This window comes from Leptinotarsa decemlineata, unplaced genomic scaffold (assembly GCF_025532065.1).
Source record: "Leptinotarsa decemlineata unplaced genomic scaffold, Ldec_3_MD MMD2_tig00000035_RagTag_RagTag, whole genome shotgun sequence".
NCBI classification, from domain to species: domain Eukaryota; kingdom Metazoa; phylum Arthropoda; class Insecta; order Coleoptera; family Chrysomelidae; genus Leptinotarsa; species Leptinotarsa decemlineata.
The window spans coordinates 9,884,855-9,907,040 of record NW_027412540.1 but is presented as its reverse complement, the minus strand read 5'-3'; the positions used below and the strand labels follow the sequence as shown (position 1 = coordinate 9,907,040).

Genomic DNA, 22,186 nt, shown 5'->3' with positions numbered 1-22,186 from the left:
ATCAGTAAATCGCACATCTCTTCACGCCGGCAGGCTTCATATATTCCCAAAAGAGTAGCAACTTTTATCATCAAATATTTTTCATCTGACGCCTCATTTATAAACCTCTGGACTTGTTCAAACGTTAAGAGTTTTTGATTTTTTGGGCCTATAACTTTAATTTTTCCGCTTTAAGAATGCTATTTTCTTGAAATATTTGCTTGTATTAACACCATTTTCAACGAGCGCACTAGACTATATAATTGAAAAGTTGCTCCAAAAAGTTGACGAGTTACATATTTTTGATTTCTCTTCTAGATAGGCTAAGAAGACGGTTTCGCTGAAATTTCCTTCAACGTTTTCAAATCTACACCTGCTAAGAAAATTAGAATATGCGATGTCGTACTTCTGAGTTGATTTTTTTGGTAACAATTCAATTGAAGCTCTTTTTGCAGCCTCTTCAATATCGTCAGGAACATACAATTCCTCACTATTGTTCTTCATTATGACACCAGCAAGAACATTAAATATGACTTTGAACAAAACGCGTTAGCTGTAAACAATACTGTTTATTGGTAACCAGGTAATTCAATCGGCATCACCTGACACGGCCACTTCCCAGCAAATGCGATAACATGAAAATAGTTAACTGACAAGAGATGTCAAAATGTGTTTTGATAAAAATATTAAATTCATCTATTTTACTATGAAAACAGGACAGTTGTACAAAAACCTTAGTATGATATTTGTGTTAAAAGTAAGTTTTACTTTGTTCACTCACTTTTTCACTCACAAAATAAAACCTTACTTATAACACTCATATTATAAATAGCTATTGTTGAACTGTGATATTTTTCGTTTATTTTCAAATTCTGAAAATTAATATGAAGTTGCTAATTATTCAGGGACGGTTTATCTGATTTCCAAAAATAAAAAGGTTTTGGATAGAAAATTAAAATACCAATCAAACAAGATATTACAAGACCCCTTCTTTATACACAAGTACTTCACATACATACATTTTGTCAGACCTTGATGACTTGTCCCATTCAAATCCGCACATCCGCACTATATACAGGGTGATTCAAAAGTACTTTGACAAACTTCAGTAGGTGATTCCTCACAATATTCTAATATGAATTGTCCAAATAAATAAATGTTCAGAAACGCTTCGTTTCCAAGATACAGCATGTTGAAGTTTATTTTTATTTTCGTTTTTTTCAAATAACTTTTGAAATACTGAATTTGTTAATAGGAGGTTTTTGGGGTGTCGAATTCGAACCTGATGTTTTTATTGCTCTTACTCGTAGGGGGCGCCACCTACACGTCTTTTTCTTTTTTAAAGATTCATAACTTTTTTGGGCGTACTTCTAGCACATTTTTCAGTAAAAAAATCGATTCCTCTATCATATCTACGTAAATAAGCTACCCTTGTTACTAGTCGCTGTAAGCAACCGTTTTCTAAATATTTGGACTTGAAAACTTCAAGTCGATTATTTGATAATAGATGCATGTTGAAGTTATTACGAATATTTTGCTTTTTTTACAAGAATGCTTTGGAAATGAATTTGACGTTTTACTCGTTTGAAGAGGTCATTACTGTTGGGTACGTTCCTTTATGACATCTTTAGGCGAAATAGTTATTTTTGTATCAAGGGTGCATAATCAGTATTTGTTTCAATAAAATTTGCAAGAATTATTTCAGGAAATTTTGAATATTTAGAATAAACTAAAATAAACGAAACTAAATTGTATTCAAATGAATTGTTGGAAATACAGGCAGTCAGTCGTCTAGTCATTAAATCTCGTACCCGTTCAAAAATTATTGGTGTGTTTCTTATTGTTTCACAGGCGTCTTAGATCTTCCTCGTTCACTACTGGAGTCTTATAAACTAGTGACTTCAAATTTCCCAAAAAATAAAATTCTATCGGGTTTAGATCTGGGGATCTTGGTGCCCACGCCTGGTTAGGTTCTTCTACACCCCTACCGATCCATCGATTTGGATAAACTGTGTTAAGGAATTCCCTGGCTACAACGCTGAAATGGGCCGGAGCCCCATCATGCATAAACCACATGCGGATACGAATTTCTAATGGTACATTCTGAAGTAGTCCCGGCAATTCATTTTCTAAAAAGTGTCTGTAAGTTGCGCCATTCAGTCGGAGCGGAAGAAAGAAAGAACCTATCAAATAATAATCAATTATTGCCTCCCATACATTAACAGAAAATTGATACTGATAATGCCTTTCACTAACTGCGTGCGGATTTTCGAGAGCCCAAACATGGTTGTTATGAAAGTTTGTGATGGCATTCCGGGAGAAGTTTGCCTCGTCCGTGAAGAGTACATATCTTAAATATTGAGGATTTCCAGCCAATTTTCTCAAAAATCATTGACACATAGTAATGCGTTGGGGAAAGTCTCGTGGCAAAAGAACTTGTACCCTTTGAATATGGTATGGATAAAACTGTTGATCTTGGATAATTCTCCAAACTGTGGACTGAGTAGAATTGACAGCTTCAGCAATTACTCTTGTGCTTGTTTCTGGATTCTCCTCGAGAGCGTTTAAAACAGCTTCTTCCAAGGAAATCGCTCCTGGTAAATACGTCTTGCTTCGCGCGCATTGCCATCCGCAAAGCCATAAACGAAATGCATATCGGCTAAATGAGTTTGTTTAAATAATCCATTTTTTCAAAATAAGGGTTTCCTACTTCTACTTACGGAAACTTCAACAAAACGTCTAACTGTCACAAAATATGTAATTACCAAAACTACTCACAAACGTCAAATTTATTTCCAAAGCATTCTTGTGAAAAAAGCAAAATATTCGTAATAACTTCAACATGCATCGATTATCAAATAATCGACTTGAAGTTTTCAAGTCCAAATATTTAGAAAACGGTTGCTTGCAGCGACTAGTAACAAGGGTAGCTTATTTACGTAAATATGATAGAGGAATCGATTTTTTTTACTGAAAAATGTGCTAGAAGTACGCCCAAAAAGTTATAAATCTTTAAAAAAGAAAAAGACGTGTAGGTGGCGCCCCCTACGAGTAAGAGCAATAAGAACATCAGGTTCGAATTCGACACCTCAAAAACCTCCTATTACCAAGTTTCGTTTAATTAAGTTCAGTATTTCAAAAGTTATTGGAAAAAACCGGAAATAAAAATAAAACTTCAACATCCTGTATCTTGAAAACGAAGCGTTTCCGGACATTTATTTATTTGGATAATTCATATTAGAATATTGTGAGGAATCGCCTCCTCAAAGTACTTTTGAATCACCCTGTATCAAGGGTGTTAATTAAACAAGGGACTATTCCTTGAACTATTCTAAGGATATTTTGTTCCTCGATAATTTTTGATAAGGCGGTTGGTTTCGAAAATACGGCGCGAAAAGAATTTCAACAATAACAATTTTGTCAATTTTAAAATTATCAAAGTAGCCGAAATAAATATATAGCGTACTACGTTGGACCTACAAAGTAATAAAAATGCTAAATTCATTTGTTTATACTACTATGGAAGATTTGAGAAATCGAATAATTGATGGGTGTAACGCAATCAGAAACTTTTTGAAAGAGTTCGGGGGTCGATGAGGAGAAAATTGGATTCTTGCATCCGGGCGGGGGGGTAGTCATTTTCAACAGGTCTTGTATATTAAGAAACATTACATGTAATTTTTAGTAATGAATTGTTATTGTCGAAAACTCTTTTCCGCTCCGAAACAAAGTGCCCTATCAAAAATCATCAAAGGACTAAATATCCTTAGAATAGTCCAAGGAATAGTCCCTTAGATTTTTGCCGCATACACCCTGTATATTTTAAAGTGAATGAAACCCACTAAATATAAATCAACTTAAAATAATTGATTACAAAATGGGCGAAGAAGGGATTAGACTGTTGTAAGCCAATACGTCGAAAGGTTTCCTTATTCACTATTTTATGATGAACAAGTGAAAGTAGGCTGGTAGGCGAAGTTGGAAAAAAAATTGCAGTGGCAAACCTATCGTCTGCTACTGCAGCAGACATCTTCAGTGGTGGGTGCGACTGAGACGTCGAGATACTACCTACTACAGCCTACCAGCCCAGATTTTGCTCCCTCGAATCGTGTCTCCGGCCGTGAAAGCTCATATTTCAATAGTAATTAATATATTCAAATTTAGCTGATAATGATTATTGTTTATTGTTGAAAGTTTGAACTTCCATTTTCCAAAAAGTATTATTAAATTTAGAAATAGAGGTTCATAAAAAAATATAATATTAACATTAGAACAGGTAATGAAATAGCTTTTGCTCAGAGACTGACGAGACTGCGTCGCATGCTTCTTCCTAGACTAACGCACTCGAACCAAACCGAGGTAGGCTCGATTTCTGAAAGCTTTGGCTCGGCTCGTCTTTTGAATAACCCGGTCCGGCTCAAAATCGAATCTTTCTTCGAGTCATATCGAGCCGAGCCCAGCTGTTATTGAAGAAATGCTCATTCATCAACAGCCCCGCTGTTATTAAAGAAATACTCATTCATCAACGCCCATCTCTAGAATTCTCAAATTCGACACATACCAAGGTGAAGAAAACGAAGTTTTTTTTAAATTTTCTCTAATCTTCAACGACATTTTGTCATTTATAATATTATAAACATGAATCTTGATATTTTGCATCTTGGTTAGACACCTACATCTGTTTTTCTAAATTCTATCTTCAAGGGACGAAAAGTCCCTGAGCCTCTTTGCTATATGTGAAACGATACTTCTATCGGGGGATTTCGAATTTCTATCTCAAAGGAAAAGAGAAGTTGTACCATAGTGTAAACTTCCTATCTCCTATCTCCAAAATGACTAGTACAGTTCTTGTCAGCAGGGAATGTATACATCTCTTATATTACACTATTATATATTTCTAGAAAACTGAAATAAGATATAATATCGTGACTACCAACAAGTATTGAATTAAAAAAAATGGTAACAGTCATGATAAAGTCCATGAGTATTTGGAAGTTGATGATGTCGATACCTTTATTAGATATATTTCGAACAGCTGTCACCATTGTGCACAACAAATAACGAGATTGACATTTCTTTGTTACAGTAATGGGTATATCCTTCAAGGAGTTCATTCAAAAATGCATAATCAGCAAAGCTTTAGAGAAGGTTTTTCGGAATATGACTCCATATGTTTTCGAGAAAAAATTGACAAAAGACAACAACATTGGCATAAAAATCATGTGAGCATACACATACTTGGGAACATCAAAGTAATGAATGACTTACTTAAGTACACCGATACTAAATCGTATTGACATTTAAAATTGCTACTACCATAATATTGTTGAATAATTTCTGAAATTGCTAACTGTTCTTGAAATATATAAAAAACTGCTTTTACTGTAATAAGTCCTTCAAACATTAATCGAATTGTGACTTGATATCGTATTGCAGAAGTCAACAAGCTCGACCAAGATTTAGTCCACCAAACTTATTTTATATTGATAACAATGAACTTGTCAGGCGGTAATATGTATAAACATGATTTAGATGGTTTCACATTACACATAATAAAACGAATCTAGCGTAATTCAATAGGATAATGTCTAGCATTCGCCCGCATAAACATTGTTGATGATTCCATTGACTATAAACGCAAGAGTGTCTACGCAAAATCTGATTTACTATCAGAGTAACTGGAGAACGTCTTCTCTTTCGATTTTTTGTTGTTTGACAAATCTTCGAAAATATTCACATATTTATTTGATCAGGTCAAAAATAGACGAAACCACATAGGAATCGTTGGAAGTTTGCCACAGGAGTATTTACTTTTCAGCATGAGAGAAACCTCACATTTTGTTTACTCGTATTTTGTGATTGTGAACTAGAAATCGCCAGTTGTATTGAACTTATATATTATGTATCGAATTTACCACAATAATGCATTCTTTTGCAAATTCCAAACTGAAGGTATCTTTCTGGAGTATTAAAAAAATTGATTGATAGGATGAAAGGGTAAAATCATTAGACTGAAGCTCGCTAGCGTATATATCTAATAAGGTGAAAATGAGAATTTTTATGTAAACATAATGCACATTTTGGTGGCAATAAAAATATTAATGACGATATTTTCAATTCTATACAAAAAGTCTACATGCTAGAAATGTCACGTTTAAAGGTAAGACCTCGTTAGTCTTTAGCTCGCACAAGTTTCGACTTTTGAGAGTTGCCGTTCGTAGAGGCGAAAGCTGGTTAACGGAAAAACAGATTTTTAACAGATTTTTTTTAACTAAATAATGGTGAAGTGGTGGTGAAAGTATTTTGTGATTTGTCGAGAGTTTTTGACTCTATGAATTGTGAAATAATGCTAAAAAGGTGTTATTTCGTCGACTTCCACAAAAAATTATACTTTACTTACGAAAAATACACTTTTTGAAAAACAAGGCGTTGGGTACAAAGCTGAAAAATCTGGAGTAGTTTATCGGGATGAAATAAACAGATTTCTTCGTGATGCCTTAGATGAAACTTATCTTTTGCACAAGCTTAAAAGTTTCAATATATTTTGCTGATGTATTTATTGTTATATTATTAAGATATATTTCCATCAAACGGACAAAACCACAACAAAACAGCAACTGTAATGATTTCGACAACGCAAAAACTAGAGTTGTCAGCAACAACAAAAAGCAACAAATCAGTTCACCTTTTTTGTTTCAATGTGTGACTTTATCTGACATTATTACTTAAGTCAAAGTGTTACTGTGTGGTGGGTATAACTTTCGACGAACCCAGTTCTCCTTTCATTCCTATGCCATCATTTATCAAATCAACCATTATTTTATCCGTTCCATAATCTATTAGTCTTCTTATCAATGATCTCATCCAATATCTTGGTAATTTCCGCTTTCGCTCAAAAGATTCGATTATAAAAAAACTGAAGGACATTATAAAACATCGTGTAGAGAAGACATGAAAAAAAACCGTTTGTATAGTGGAAGCGACACAAAACATTTCACAACAAAACACGTGACTCACTAGTTTTTGTCTGTTTGGTGGAGTTCGAGTTTTGAGCTTGTTTTCGAAACTGAAACAAGTTTTCTGTTTCTATTTTTGAAAACGAAACTAGTCGCAAGCGAGTCCGTTAGGTGGAAATCCGCCTTTACAACTATGTTTAATTATTTTTCGTCCTTGGGGCTTGTCGAAGAGACGAACTACGTAAAATGACAACCAAAGATATTGTTGATCATTCCAGACTCAAAATAGGATGAAAGCCGAGTTTTTACACAGAAGAACTTTGCGACGGAGTGAATCCTTTAGGAAATATATAGGAATGAAGGCTTTCACGGCTGGCGTCAATGTTTTGATTGGCCTCCCGGTTTCAGTTAACACACCCAGAAAAGTATTTCGACCAAGCCACTGAAGATGACTGCCGTAGTTGCAGTTGAAACGTTTGGAGATTATAACCAAAGAAGACCACGGCAAAACCGGGAAGCCAATCAAAACAAGCCCTATCAGGCTAGCATGGCGAATCCAGCAAAATTGCAAAAAACCAATACATCAATTTGTAGCTAATTAGTTGCTAATTAGTTACCAAAACAACGATTTTGTTGCTCGTGCCGATCCCTAGAAATGGCAAATAATGCTATCGTGATATAAAGGTAGCAAGGTAACTCAATGAATTATATACTTTCCCTTTGATCTTTACAGAAGATTTAGTTGCTAAACCTTGGACATAGCGAAACTTTTTTATGATCTTGCTATCTTGAAGCTGGTTTTTTCTAGAATTAAAAATGTTCTAAATGTGTTGCTCACCAAGAGTAAACTCAAATACACCTTGAGTATCAGCAACAAAATAGTTGAAACAGATTGGCCGATTTTTATTTTTTTTTCTTTTTTCTCATTCTTGCTACCTTGAAACTGCTTTTCTTTGGAATGAAAAGTGTTTTAAATTTGTTGCTCATCAGGAGGGTACTTAAATACACCTTGAGTATCAGCAACAAAATAGTTGAAACCGATCGGCCGATTTTTAATTTTTTTTCCTCGATCTTGCTATCTTGATACCGGTTTTCCTGAGAATAAAAAACGTTTGAAATTTGTTGCTCAAATACACTCCGAGAATCAGCAACAAAATATTTGAAACCGATTGGCCGATTATAATTTTTTTTTCACTTTCCATGTTCTTGCTATCTTGAAACTAATTTTCCCTATAATAAAAAGTGTTTCAAATGTATTGCTCACCAGGAGTATACTCAAATACACCTTAAGTATCAGCAACAAAATAGTTGAAACCGATCGGCCGATTTTTGATTTTTTTTTCTTTTTCCTCGATCTTGTTATCTTGATACTGGTTTTCCTGAGAATAAAAAGCGTTTCAAATTTGTTGCTCATAAGGAGGGTACTCAAATACACTCCGAGAATCAGCAACAAAATAGTTGGCCTTGATCAGCCGATTTTTAATATTTTTTTTTTAAATTCTTCCGGTTCTTCCTATCTTGAAACCGGTATTTTTTGGAATACGGAGTATTATGAATTTGTTACTCACCAGAAGGGGTCTCAAATAGGTACACCTTGAGTATCAGCAACAAAATAGTTGAAATCGATCGGCCGATTTTCAATTTTTTTTTCATTTTCCTAATTCTTGCTACCTTGAAGCTGCTTTTCTTTAGAATGAAAAAAGTTTTATATAAGTTGCTCATCATTTCATTTTCCATGTTCTTGATATCTTGAAACTAGTTTTCCTTAGGATAAAAAGTGTTTCAAATTTGTTGCTCACCAGGAGGGTACTTAAATACACCTTGAGTATCAGCAACAAACATTTTTTTTTCTTTTTCCTCGATCTTGCTTCTTGATACTGGTTTTCCTGAGAATAAAAAGCGTTTCAAATTTGCTGCTCATCAGGAGCAGCAGGAGGAGCGGTATTTTCTGGAATACGGAGTATTATGAATTTGTTGCCCGCCAGAAGGGGACTCAAATACAACTCGAGTTTCAGCAACAAAATAGTTGAAACCGATCGGCCAATTTTTAAATTTTTTTTTCATTATCCTCATTCTTGCTACCTTGAAACTGCTTTTCTTTGGAATGAAAAGTGTTTTAAATTTGTTGCTCATCAGGAGGGTACTCAAATGCTATAAAAGCGTGTTTTATAGTCTTTTTAAACTATATTTATTTTATCTAAACTTTGGGATCAATCGGACGTATATTGTTTAGAAAAATAACCATTGATATTTTTCGATTCCGGAGAGGGAGTCTGAAAATCAGCTACCAAGCCCAAGTAAAGCAGCAGGCGCGCAAAGAAAGGTTACAAATAAGGCAGCAGGCGCGCGAATTAATGAAAAAATACTTTTTTCAAATAAATAAATACATGTAAAGTGAGTTCGAATTATATCAAGGAGGTTACGTACAACGCCATCTGCCCGCGAATAGATCAAGCAATAATGTCGATAATACAGATCCCGAGCACTCAAACGGGAATAAATATTAAATGAAAAGGAGAGTTACAAACAAACTGACAAACAAACAAACATACAGGTGAAGATAATAAAAGCGTGTTAAAAAAACACATATTTTCAGTTGGTAAATGATATCTGTCGACAAATCTTCGAAATGACAATTGAATCTCCTTCTTAATGTAATGAAAAAAATATATAGATCTTATTGAAACGAGTGTTCAGAAGTGTAATCATTGAAATACTTCAAGATAGATTTAATTAATTTCGTTTCCATTACAAGAAATATAAGAAAAAGATGCTCCGACAACAACTACAAGCTTCACCACTTCAACAGCCTGAGAAGTGTGAATTTTTATGTTTTGCCTCACCTACTTTAATAAATTAGTAACAAAAAAAAACAAACTGTGTTTATAGTAATCCGTATAATATATGTATTCATACATTTACAGTTACGAATATGAAAGTCTGATGATCGATTCAGATGAAACCCAACGGAAATTTGAAACTGCTTGTATAATGTTGAATTGAACTGAAAATATGCCAACATTGATCGGGTCGAATATGACCACCTCCCCTGAGAAATCATTACATCAAGGAAAATTCACAGCATCTAACATTCTGCTCAAAGTTATCTGGCTTCCAATTCAGGAAGCTTTCACGAAATACTTTTTTTTTCAAACAGTCAAGGATTCAAGGTGGTTGCCGATGTAATCACGTTCTCAAGTATAATTTTCAATTCAAAATAAATTTTTTTCTGTTTGAAAATAGGTGTATATAGACTTTTTTTTATTTTATACAAGTGAAATATATAATATATAACAACCCCTAAGAATAAAAATCTAGATTATCATATTACTTCCATGAAAGTTTTTTCATAACATCATGAAATGCACTCATTTCCACAATTTGGATAACAACAAAACCGCGTACAATGACCTGGCCCGCTTCACATTATAACATTATTCAAAAACTCCAATCATGAAAAAGACAACCATGAATCAATATTCTGGAAATGCCTATTTTCATACTGCTCCATCGAGAATACGAACAAATATCGTATAAAAATTGAGTGTTCTGAATTTGCCCCGTATATATGAAAAGTGTGCCCAATTATCGCCACCAACGAATGTATCGATGGTCTCTAACCCCAACAGTTATGCTCTACTGATTTACCAACCATCTGTTGCTGGTATAAGAGTTCACAGAAACCTGACCTTTCTTCAATATGGCCATAAGTACTGACGGTACTTCTTCGTTTAGCATACCGGAACGTACCTCAAGACGCACGTTGCAGACAGTGGCACGTGCCGACGGAAGTGCGTATATGAATATCCGCCCCAGGGGTATGTCTCAATATGTTCATCTGTTTTCATTCCTTTTAGACTTACTTACATTACTATCTGTGTAGGTACTGCAAGAAGTAACATCCGCTATGAAATGTCACAAACTTCATTATCAACGGAAAACGAAGAAATAACAGCATAATTACACAATTAATAATGAAAAAAATAATAGTTTTGACAATAATAATAGAAACTAGGTAGGTAGTTTATACTGATAGGCAATATACCAAGCATCTGATTCGCGATTGGAAGTGGTAGGTATAGTCGAAATAAACGAAGTTGTGCACATTTAAGTTGACGGCACTCTCAAAGGCCAAAAAACCAATACATTGAAATGAAACGGCTGCGAACTAGTCCACGTGGACTGTAGAATTGGCGGTTCGTATTGCATAATTTTTACTAACTGAGTTTTATGATTGGCTGAAGAGTCATAAAATTAAATTTGAAGTCATATTACACTGGCGAATAGAAATCGGGAAATGCGGGGATGATTATCGCCGTCGTGTTCAGTTCAGGAACTGATCGCGATTTGAGTGTTGAAATTCAATATTGGTGCCATTATAATTACTTAAAATTTTTGTTATCTGTTTAAAATGTGGCGTCCTTGGACAAGTACTAATAGTAATAACGATTGTGATAACAACGCAGACTTTTTCCAGTGTAGTGATTCCAATAGCCATGGTGAACAATGCGAAAAAGATATATCTTTGAATAAGATTCGGATGCATTTGAATATTGAAACACAGAGAGTATGTTTCAATGTATATAGGAATTTACATATCAAGTTTGGTTTCGAGGGAAACAAACTATTACAAGCACCATCAGATTTGACCGAAATTCCTTTTTCAAATGTACGTAAAATAGTCCAAAACAAACCTTATGAACGCAAGACGCGATGTGATACAGGATTACCAAAACCTTTAGATGTTCATCTGATAAAATCATTGAAAAAAACAATATACGACTGTACTTATGAGGAACCTCATAAGTACAGTCCAGTAAGTACAGTCCAGTAAGATTCATTACTACACCTTTGGTGAAGTAATGAATCTTACTGAAGCTTTTTCTCCAGACTTCAGTTCATTAGGAATAGTTAGACAAGTTAACAACAAAACAGGCAACTAAGATGCCTATGAGAGTGTAGAAATAAGAAAACACAATAATATTATGAATAACGATGACGGACCTATACCAAATTGCATACTATATAGCTTGTTAAAATAAAATAAAATAATGTTGTTGGGTTTACTGATTACTACATAAGGACACTTTGCAAAAATAAATTTGGATAGGCAATATTGTGAAATTAATTTTTATATAGCTGAAAATTGTTTTATATAAACATATATTGTAAAATAATAGATAAGGCAAAATTGTAAAATTAATTTAGATTGGTATACCTGTATGGTTGGTACGCCTGGATGGTTTACCTGTATGGGTTACCTTTATAGAATAAATAGGATTAGCTCGCACTAGTTCTTAGTTTTAATCTTCCTCTTTGAAGATGATCACTTGGAGATCGAAACACGGATCGAGGTGTTAAAAATAACGATTTGGTGTTGGGAAAAACTCCAGTAATAATATACGACTGTAACAAAAGCAATGAGATTCCTACAACTGAAATCATAAGGAAGAAATTGAATATTTCCGGCCATAACGTGAGCTGCTGTGACAAAACTCTTCAGAATTGTATAAAGACACTAGGATTTAGATTAAAAATAATAAACAAACGTCAAGCAGTTATGGAAAGCAGAAGAATAGTGAAATTGCGTAACAAATACTTAGAACAAATAACTGAATATAGACAAAAACAACGGCAAATTTTCCATTTGGAGGAAACTTAGTATGACACTCAAGAGACAGTTACGAAAGAGTGGACGGATGGTTCAAGAATATGTACGCCTATCATGCTAGCGAACAAAGGATCGCGACTAATCATTGTGCATTGCGGAGGAAGTAAAGGATGGGTTCCGAAATCTTTGAAATTATGTGGAAAAAACTTGAGGACCACAATGTTGACTATCATAAGAAAATGGAAGCTAATATTTTCGAGGAATGGTTTGAAAACACATTGATCCCAAATATGGATGCGAATAGTGTAATAGTTATTGACAACTCATCAAAGTACCGAATAAAAATTCGAGGAATGATGATATACAAAGTTTTTTAATGGCTAACGATTTGTATTTTGAAGATCACTATACCAAAAACCAACTACTTGAAGTTTTACAGACAAAAAAATTTGAAAAAGTGTATGCCCTTGAGAGTATTGCTGAAAACTATGGACACACCATACTGATCTGCCAATGTCCTCTCTCTCATAAAATAGAATATAGGATGTCTCCAGAGGCTCCAATAAATTCAATACATCGCCAGAACATCATCTGTTAAAAGTTCCATTTTCAGATGATTTAACAATAATATATTATTAAACCATTTATATTATAAACCATTAATAAATTTCACACAAAGACAAATATGAAATCAATAAATAGCTAATTGGTTGTTATGGACGAATCCAGTTCCGTTCTTCCATCAATGTCAAAAAACTAAAAATATTTGAAGGTTCTGATGAATGAAATATCACTATTCACCTGCGATTCACTTAATTTTTTCACTGCTACAGAATATTTTGCACTGTTTCCACATCAGTAATCACTAGAATATCTTAAATTGTTATTATATTCATGTGAACACACTCACCAGATATTGATTCTAGTGACATTTTGGTGGATGCCACCATCACGACACGATAATAAATTATTCGAACGATGGTGGCAAAATGGTTAAGACTTTCCCGACAGAGATTTTCAGTGTCACTAATTTTCGAGTTTGAAGGCCGTCGATTTTTGAAATTTCCTTCTGGCGTTTCGCTGGCGCAAGTGGCTAGCTTCTTCAGGGGTCTATACATCCTGAGTAATCATCCGATGAGTCATCGGAGAGCATCAGGAAAGGGAATCAGCAATTTCCACCCACAAGGGGAAAAAATAGAGGACTAAAGATTGTATAGAATTTCGTAAGTTTTGAAGTTGGAAACTTGAAGTATTGGGTTAATAAAAGGATATTGTAACTATTTGTTTAAAATGGTCTGTCACGAAACCAAATTCTACGCGGGCGAAGCCGCGAAAACAACTAGTCAATTTATCATATTGTAATATAATTTTTGGGAAAGAAAGTTTTTGGCTTTCTACTACTCCATCTTGATACAAAAAACAAAGATGAGGGAATCTTCCAAGGAAAGGAAGGAAATAATCAATTTTAAAATAAGTAACTTTACACATGGATGTGTAGATCATGCAACGAAGTAACTTTCAGACACAAACTGAAAGAAAGTCCTCCTGAAACAGATACTTTTATATAAACATTGAATTACACGAAAGAAAACATTCTTTCGAAACAAATACTTCTATACGAACACTGAATTATACAGAAGATACTTTTCTCTACTCAGTTTGTATTTCAAACATTCGTTGTGGAATAAAAATCAGATCATTCACATGAGTTCTACTTTAAATGAATGGTAATAAATTATTTCATCATCGATATTGAAAAGTTTGCCAGTGTTCGGATAAAATTAAGGAAAATCGTAACTATTACATCTGCATCAAATTCAATGATTGATTGAAAATATTTCAAAATGACAATTGAATATGAATCAGCTAATCGAATCTTCATTGAATTTTTCCATCACAAAATTTGAATGAAGTGAACTGATGAACTTTCAATAATTTTGATTCCAACTGGAAGAAAGATATTAGAGAAATTTCTTGATTAAAACTTTCATTTTCAGTTTTAAAGGCTCACTACTGTTTACTGACGAGTTTATAATTAAATTGGAGGATCCAAAAACTAAGAAGAAGATTATAATATTCGATATGCGCCCAAGCAACACAAACAAGGTATCTGTTCTGAACAGATACCTTGTACCCTTTGGATACGAGTCAATACATTTAGAATTGAGATGTCCTACATGAAAAATTCATATGCTGAAGTAAAGGAAATTCCTGAAAGAAATATCAAAATCTATTTTGAAATGAGAATTATTTATTTTAAAAAAGTGAGACAGGAAAATTCTTTTTCTAACGAGACACCCTGTATATACCTGCATAATTCAAAAGAGCTTAAAATTACCTTTCCAAAAATGTAGCACACTTGATGTTTTACTGAAGTCATCTTTGAAATACAGAGTTTTGGGTTTTTCATTTCATAAAATTTGACCCTCAGACACAGTCATCAGTTTTCATCTATCATCTATCTAGTTTCCCTTCAAAAGTATTCAATTTGGCTCACTCTGCACTCTGGCTAGGCAATGTATAAATTTTCCCGAGCCACGAAGAGAACTTCATGGCTATTGCAGTCACGTCAGCCATATAAAGTAATGACAATTTCAACTAGGAAAATTCTTTCGAGAAAGTTCAAGTGACTATTACCATTCAAATTTTTTCTGTAAAAAAAAATTATCTACTGATTTATTATTTAACATACCACCCCACACAATTATTTGTTGTGGTATATCAATATCCCATCTAAAATTTAGGGACGTAACAACAGGTAAAATTTACATTCATCTCTCCACTTAAATACGTCGATCGAAATCACTCTGCTCTTCTATTTCACCATGAACCCACATTGCAAAATCAAACATGAAATCATACTCACTTTTATGGAATTAACAAATGAATTTTCGCTTTATTGGTAGAATGGTTTCGCAGTTTTTTTTTTTACCAGTATATTCATAAATATGTTCGGCATACAGTTTTTGTACTCACTTAAATGAATTTGTTAGCCGAACACTCTGCATTTTAAACTATTTCTAAAATTCCACTAACCAGTAATAGCCATTCTGCCATTCATGATACCTATGAGTGTTAAAAGTAAAGTTTTATTTTGTAAGTGAAAAAGTTATCTCAACTCAACTCAACGTTATCTTTGAAAACTTGCTCCACAAAGTTGACGATTTCCATATTTTTGATTTCTCTTCTAAATAGGCTAAGAAGACGGTTACGCTGAAATTTCCTTCGCCGTTTTTGAATCTACACCAGCTAAGAAAATAAGAATATGCGATGTCGTACTTCTGAGCTGATTTTTTTGGTAACAATTCAATTGAAGCTCTTTTTGCCGCCTCTTCAATATCGTGAGGAACACAATATTCCTCACTATTGTCCTTCATTATGCACAAAATTAAACACCAGCAAAAACTTTAAAAGTGACTATAAATAAAACGCGTGAGCTGTAAACAATTCTGTTTGTTGGTAACCAGATGATTGGATGATGTGTGTTTTTTTAGAAATATGTATCTATTTCATTATAAAACAGGACAGTTGTACAAAAACTTTGTATATTATTTGTGTTAGAAGTAAGTTTTATTTTGTTCGTGAAATTGCTCAACTCGCTACGCTCGTGTCGCACAAACTTATTCATTCACAAAATAAAAACTTACTTTTAACGGTCATATCATAAATAGCTATTTTTTACTGAAAATATCTGCAGCTTCCGTATAACCATAACCACAAATTAAAACTAATTCTGCAATTTCATTTAATGAACAAACACTTTTGACATGAGTTTAAAAAAATTGTTTTTCTTTGGCTAATCGAAATGGGTTTTGATTATGTTTGTTCTAATTTGAAACATTTTAAGTGAGAATTGGAAGTATAAGTTTTCATATGAATATTATCTTCCTGTTTTGAAAAATACTTTCGAAATTTTAGAATCCTGTTACTTAATAATGGTTGGCAATAAGCATGCAGTTGATACCTAGTTACCTCAAAAATATAAATCCAATTATATCTTACTAATAGTCTTTTTTCAAATTTGAGCAAAGCTATCGATTCTTAACTTTCCTGTATAAAATGTTATTGTATTTTGCAGAAAAAAAATCTGATGAATTTATTTACCAAAAAAAATAATTTCTTACACACGTAATAAAATGCTCTGTATATACTTGTGATGCACTGTTTGGAATCTTTGGTGTGGTAATGAATATTACTGGAGTTTTTTTCCAACACCAAACCGTTATTTTAACACCTCGACACGCGTTTCGATCACCAAGTGATCATCTTCAAGAAGAAGATTAAACTGTTTATTCTTCCTTTTGAAGATATCACTTGGTGATCGAAACACGTGTCGAGGTGTTAAAATAACGGTTTGGTGTTGGGAAAAAACTCCAGTAATATTCCCTCTGAAAACCAGTTGGGGAAAATGGTTTTAAAATTTATCTTTAGCATAAAAATGTTTTTTACAGATTATAGAAGTAAAATATATGGTAAAAACGAAAGTGATACATCGGTTCTAGTTGATTTCCACAGATTTTGTTTTCTCCGCTTTAATTATTTGAATTCGCAAATGAGTAAACACCTTCTCTTAGGTATACCTGGAATAATGTTTGTTTCGTTAGTATTCAAAACCAAGTTAGCGCCTTCATCAGGTGAAGAAAACCGAAGATTTTTTCATCTCCTGAAGACGTTAATTTGGGTGAAACCCGCAAATATTGCATTTCTGGTGAATGGGAAAAGTGCTTGTTTTGAATACTTGTATCGAATATTGAATGAATGTCAATGATGATTTCAATCATTGGACAACCCGATTTTTTATCAGATATACAAAACTTACCGTAACTTATAAAACTAATTGCTAACGTGAAAAAGTAGAGTAAATCCATCGCTTGAAAAAGGAACCAAGAACCGAGTACACTGAATCGATTAACCAAATCACCAAAAAATAAACGAATATCGTTTCCGTTAACGAAGAAAAGCGCGCTTTTGCTCCCGTTAAAAAATGCGATCGGTTAATCCAACTAACGTGCACTTCGTCAACGAACTAACAGCTCGAGAATCTATTTTGAAATTTCACAGGCACGGCGGGGGTTAACCATGCATATAGGAGTATCGTATGGTCAATGTGGACGGACGTTCCACCTCGTAGTTCATATAATAATAATAAATTTCATTTTTAATTTTGAGGTCGACATGTGCAACATTTTACTTTATGTCAGTGTTTTATATGAGTATGCTACTATTTCTGTTCTACGTTCAGAACCTTATGAAAGTAACAGGAGAAAATATGCACTTTAGTAGCGATACGTTATGTGTAGAATAACCCTCAGTAGGTATGATGTATCAATTGATTTTTAAATAACACTTAACGTCTCATAAATTCAGAATGAAATCGAGAAACACAATGAACTATCATCCAATCACATCAGCCACTCCGCCAAATCTAAATATTATGGAGGATGTCAGTCTCGTTTCAAACTACGTCTCATCTCCTACCTTTGTGCTGAACGGGTTTCTTCTTCTTTAGATTTTTGAGTTTATGCGTCAATTCTCCTAGCAAATTTTAGTCCCCTCGGAGTAAAAAACCAGAAGTTGAAACAGTAGATTAGTTTACGACTGGAAATCGCATGTGCGAGCATAATCAAGATTAAGCTCGATAATCTCAAGTTCTTCTATTAACGATACATTTACTCATTCTTACATACTTGTGATGTACTTTTTGGAACCTTTGGTACACTAATGAATATTAATGAATATTTCCCAACAACAAGCCGTTATTTCAACACCTCGACACGTGTTTCGGTTACCAAGTGATCATCTTCAAGAGGAATATTGATCTAAATATTCTTATAATGTTATCCTTATTTATACCATAGATACCTAATCTAGGTAGCTGCGTCTTGAGTGTCTTAAATTAATTTCAAACTGTGTCCTTTATGTAATCTAATGATTAAAATGTTGTTTTAAAAAGCTACCACCATCGTTATTATTAATATTATTACCTTTACCTATTTCTACACTATATCATAGGCATCTAGATGCCTGTTGTTAACTTGTCTAACTAATCTTAATGAACTGAAATCTATGGAATGGTTTTGTTGCAAAATATAATGGGCGACTGCTGATTTTTCTGGTTTTCCATATTTAAAGTGTGCTAAGTGTTCCTTATATCTTATTTTAATAGATCTTTTTGTCTGTCCATAATATTTTACATCGCAGTCCCTACATTTCGTAAATTCCAGACTTTTCCGAATTCTCGACGTTGTCTTTTGGACTTCCTAAAAGGCTCTGTAGTGTCTGACTTGTTTTACCTAGTTCCTTGAAAATCTTTCCAAAGTTCTTCGTGTTTTGATGGTATGGAACTGAGTTTTCGTTGTTTTTGAAAGGCGAGATTTCGATCATTCTTATCCTTAACATTGTCTTCCTTATTATATCATCTACAATACCCCTTGAAAAACTGTTACTGGCTGCTATTTTCAGCACTCTACGTTTTTCTTTTATGAACCTCTCATGTGTGAGGGGAAAAGTCAAAATAAAATGCACTAGAAAATTGAACCCAGCACATTTTTGCTGACTACAATGATGTGAACTATCAGGAATATACTTGTACGTGCTTATTTCCTTTCTAAATATCATATTCTAGCCCACCATATTGGCTCCTCATTACAAAACGTCAAGAAATGAAAGTTGTTCTTTATTTTCTATTTCATACGTGAATTTTATTCATGGAAATTTGTTATTTACAAAGGAAACAAAGTCCTCAATATTCGATTTTTTGTTGTCGAATATGGCGAAAACATCATCCACATACCTTAGCCATATTCTAGGAAAATACTTTCACTTTTTTTTGGTTTCCATTTCGAATCTGTTCAAGAACAGGTTTGTCAGATAGGGGAAAAAAGAGTTACCCATAGCCGTTCCCTGTTATTCATAAAAGCAACCTTCTACCTGGAAACGGTTTTGTTTCATACACAAATTAGTGAGAGAGACGAATTCATCAATTTCGTTATTTTTGAAATTATGTTTCTCTAGTAATTCCCTGAGGTATTGTAAGGTCTGTGGAATTGGGACGCTAGGAAATAAGGAACTATCATCAAAGGAAACCAAAATCTCACCTTATTGCAGAAAGATGTTTTTTGTATATTGTATGATCTCTGAGGAGTTTTTGATACTAAAACCTGGTGATCACTTGTTGATCGAAACACGTGTCGAAGTGTTAAAATAACGGTTTGGTGTTGGGAAAAAAACTCCAGTAATATTCATTCCTACATGTTTTTTAGAAATGGGGTCAGGGAGTAGAAAGCAGCCATGAGGAAATTATGGATCCATTCGATGACCATCGATAACAAATGGGCATTATTTCATTGAGGCTGCATTTTTTGCCGTAGATAACTGTGATCTTATCAGTAGAGGCGACGGCGTCTCCCTCTACGAAGGCGCCATCTATGAAATCAACAGAAGACTCAATCCACGAATATCAAAGATAAACAAGGTTCCCCAAGGAAGTTCATTACAAAGCCAATCTTCGACATCGACCGCCGGAAGAGATTCGTCATGTGTCTTTCACTTCAAGGCAGCTCAATGAATTTGTGACAGCACTGTTTTAACCCACCAGGTCTCATCAGCAGTACAAGGCTGAACCCACTGAATTATCCTAAAACGGACAGCTCGCCCTACGAAGACGCAAAGTCTGAAAACGCCATCTATGGGGAGCCTCGTTCATCACTGATATTTGTAGATGGTGTATTATGTCGTTTACATAGATGACGTCTTCATAGGGGGATGCCATAGCCTTTACTTTCAGGTTTTAGGATACTTTAGTGGTTCAGCCTTGTATAACTAATAAGACCTGGTGGATTGAAACAGCGCTTTCTGGTGTTGGATCACAAACCCATCGAATAATCTTATCAAATACAGAGCTTCGTTAAAAACGGATTCCTTTGTAGGTATCTATTTTCAAATTTTGAAATTTGACAGACAACTTGATCTTTTCCCAAATGATGTCTCTGTGTCTTCTTCTTGAGGGTTGAAAGCTGTAGTACAACTTAAATCAATACCATTCAACTGTGATATCTATGAGATGTATAATAACAATTGCAGTTGCAAATATCTTACAACAGAAGTCAAATCCGGTCGTGTAAAAGCAAAACGGAATCGGGAATAATGATCAACAATAGTTAAGTATTTATTAGGTATTGGTAAGGATCCTTAAAGATCAAAATGGAGTATTTCAAGTGGTGATGTTTCTTTTATGATAGTACATTCGTTTAAGGGGATCTTTGTTTAATTTCTGCACAGATATTTGAAATAAGACAATTCCAATCGCCTACGCATGACCTTTCCGTATTTTTCTTACAGGTGATAATGTGGACAAACATAAACGATACCTACGATATCTGATCATTGACAAGTTGGAATTGTCTGCTAATTAGAAAATGTCCCAAATTCCTGAGAGCTTCTACTATACCGTAAGCTTCTTTACGCGATAGCGAATTCGGTCTGCCTTTTTGTGATAGTTGAGCCGCCACTGCATATTCAGAACATCGGTTTCTACTGTGAACATCGTGCTTGAACACGATGCTTTTCTTCAAAAGTTAAAATGTTACAATAACAATTTCAGAGATTGATTAATGGTAGAATTTTCTGAGGAAACATGGATAGTAATTTCAAGTAGTACTAAGCAAACATTTCCGAAATATTAAATAGAGACGAAATATCCATAGGCATAGGTAGTTCAAGAAGTGGCTTTAATCTGTCTGCATCTGGTTGGATTGTCCTGTTTTGCCTACTATCATCACCAATAATTTTCATTTTATTGAAAACAAATACACATTTATATTTTTCAGTAGCCTTCAGAAAATGTTGCAAAATAATATATTCGTTGTGAAAGTTGTTTTGTGGAAGACACAGTACTTCTTACTGTTATTTTTTGGGTAATACCATTACACAATCAGAAAAATAAACAAAGCTAAATCAATAAAGAATCTGTTTGGAGTGCGTAATAAAGGGCAAACTGAAAAGTCACTGACTAATATAAACCGCTGAACAGTTCAATTAGTTAGTAACTTGTTATCATAAATTTTGCCTACAAATAAAACAATCGCTGGTCACTCTTCCAATGAATTATTTTTTGTTGCAATGGTAACACCAAGATAAATAGAAACTCGGGTGTTTCAATTTGCTTTTGTTTTGTCAAAAACTTTCGACGCGAAAAATGAGATTGATCCAACTTTGTACACATGTTACTCTCAATATAAATGTATTTCCAAATGTAAACATCATTGAACATTGAAGTGCCAACTTGACATTGTCAAGCTATGCCACTTGAGTTTTACTTACTCACGTAGGTAGTTCGATTTGTACTCAGTGACACTAAGTTATCAAGAGTGCCGTAGGTTGAGAGTTTCTGACAAAATATTTTACATAGGAAATAAAATTTGACTTCGCAGTTAGTTTGTGTTTGAAAAATAAGTAGAAAACAGCCTCTTTCCTTTTGTCAAATTTGACATTTTTTCGAAAATCCTCAAAAAACTCAATTTTTTTGTAAATTTCCAAAAATGCCAATAAAAAAGTTGCTCGGTTTCCAATATTATACCCTTGCTCGAAATTTGGATTTTCTACTGTCACTTCGACTTTTTTCCATTTTATTTAATTTTTC

At 33.9% G+C, this 22,186-nt stretch overlaps 1 protein-coding gene across 5 annotated transcripts in view; it reads right to left on the bottom strand.

The window, feature by feature from the left end:
• Positions 1-22,186, bottom strand: part of LOC111508186 (uncharacterized) — a 58,494-nt gene that overhangs the window by 23,902 nt on the left and 12,406 nt on the right. Inside the window, exon 1 of one of the 5 annotated variants that reach the window (XR_012464690.1) lies at positions 17,366-17,618. The exons of 2 other annotated variants lie outside the window; for them this stretch is intronic. Coding sequence is in view for 2 of the 3 variants with exons in the window: in XM_023163614.2 (XP_023019382.1) it covers positions 17,366-17,414 (49 nt within the window). In the remaining variant the exon portion in view is untranslated. Of the gene's footprint in view, positions 1-17,365; positions 17,621-22,186 lie in introns of those variants that run through there. 2 more of the 5 variants (XM_023163614.2, XM_023163615.2) reach the window with 2 other exon arrangements.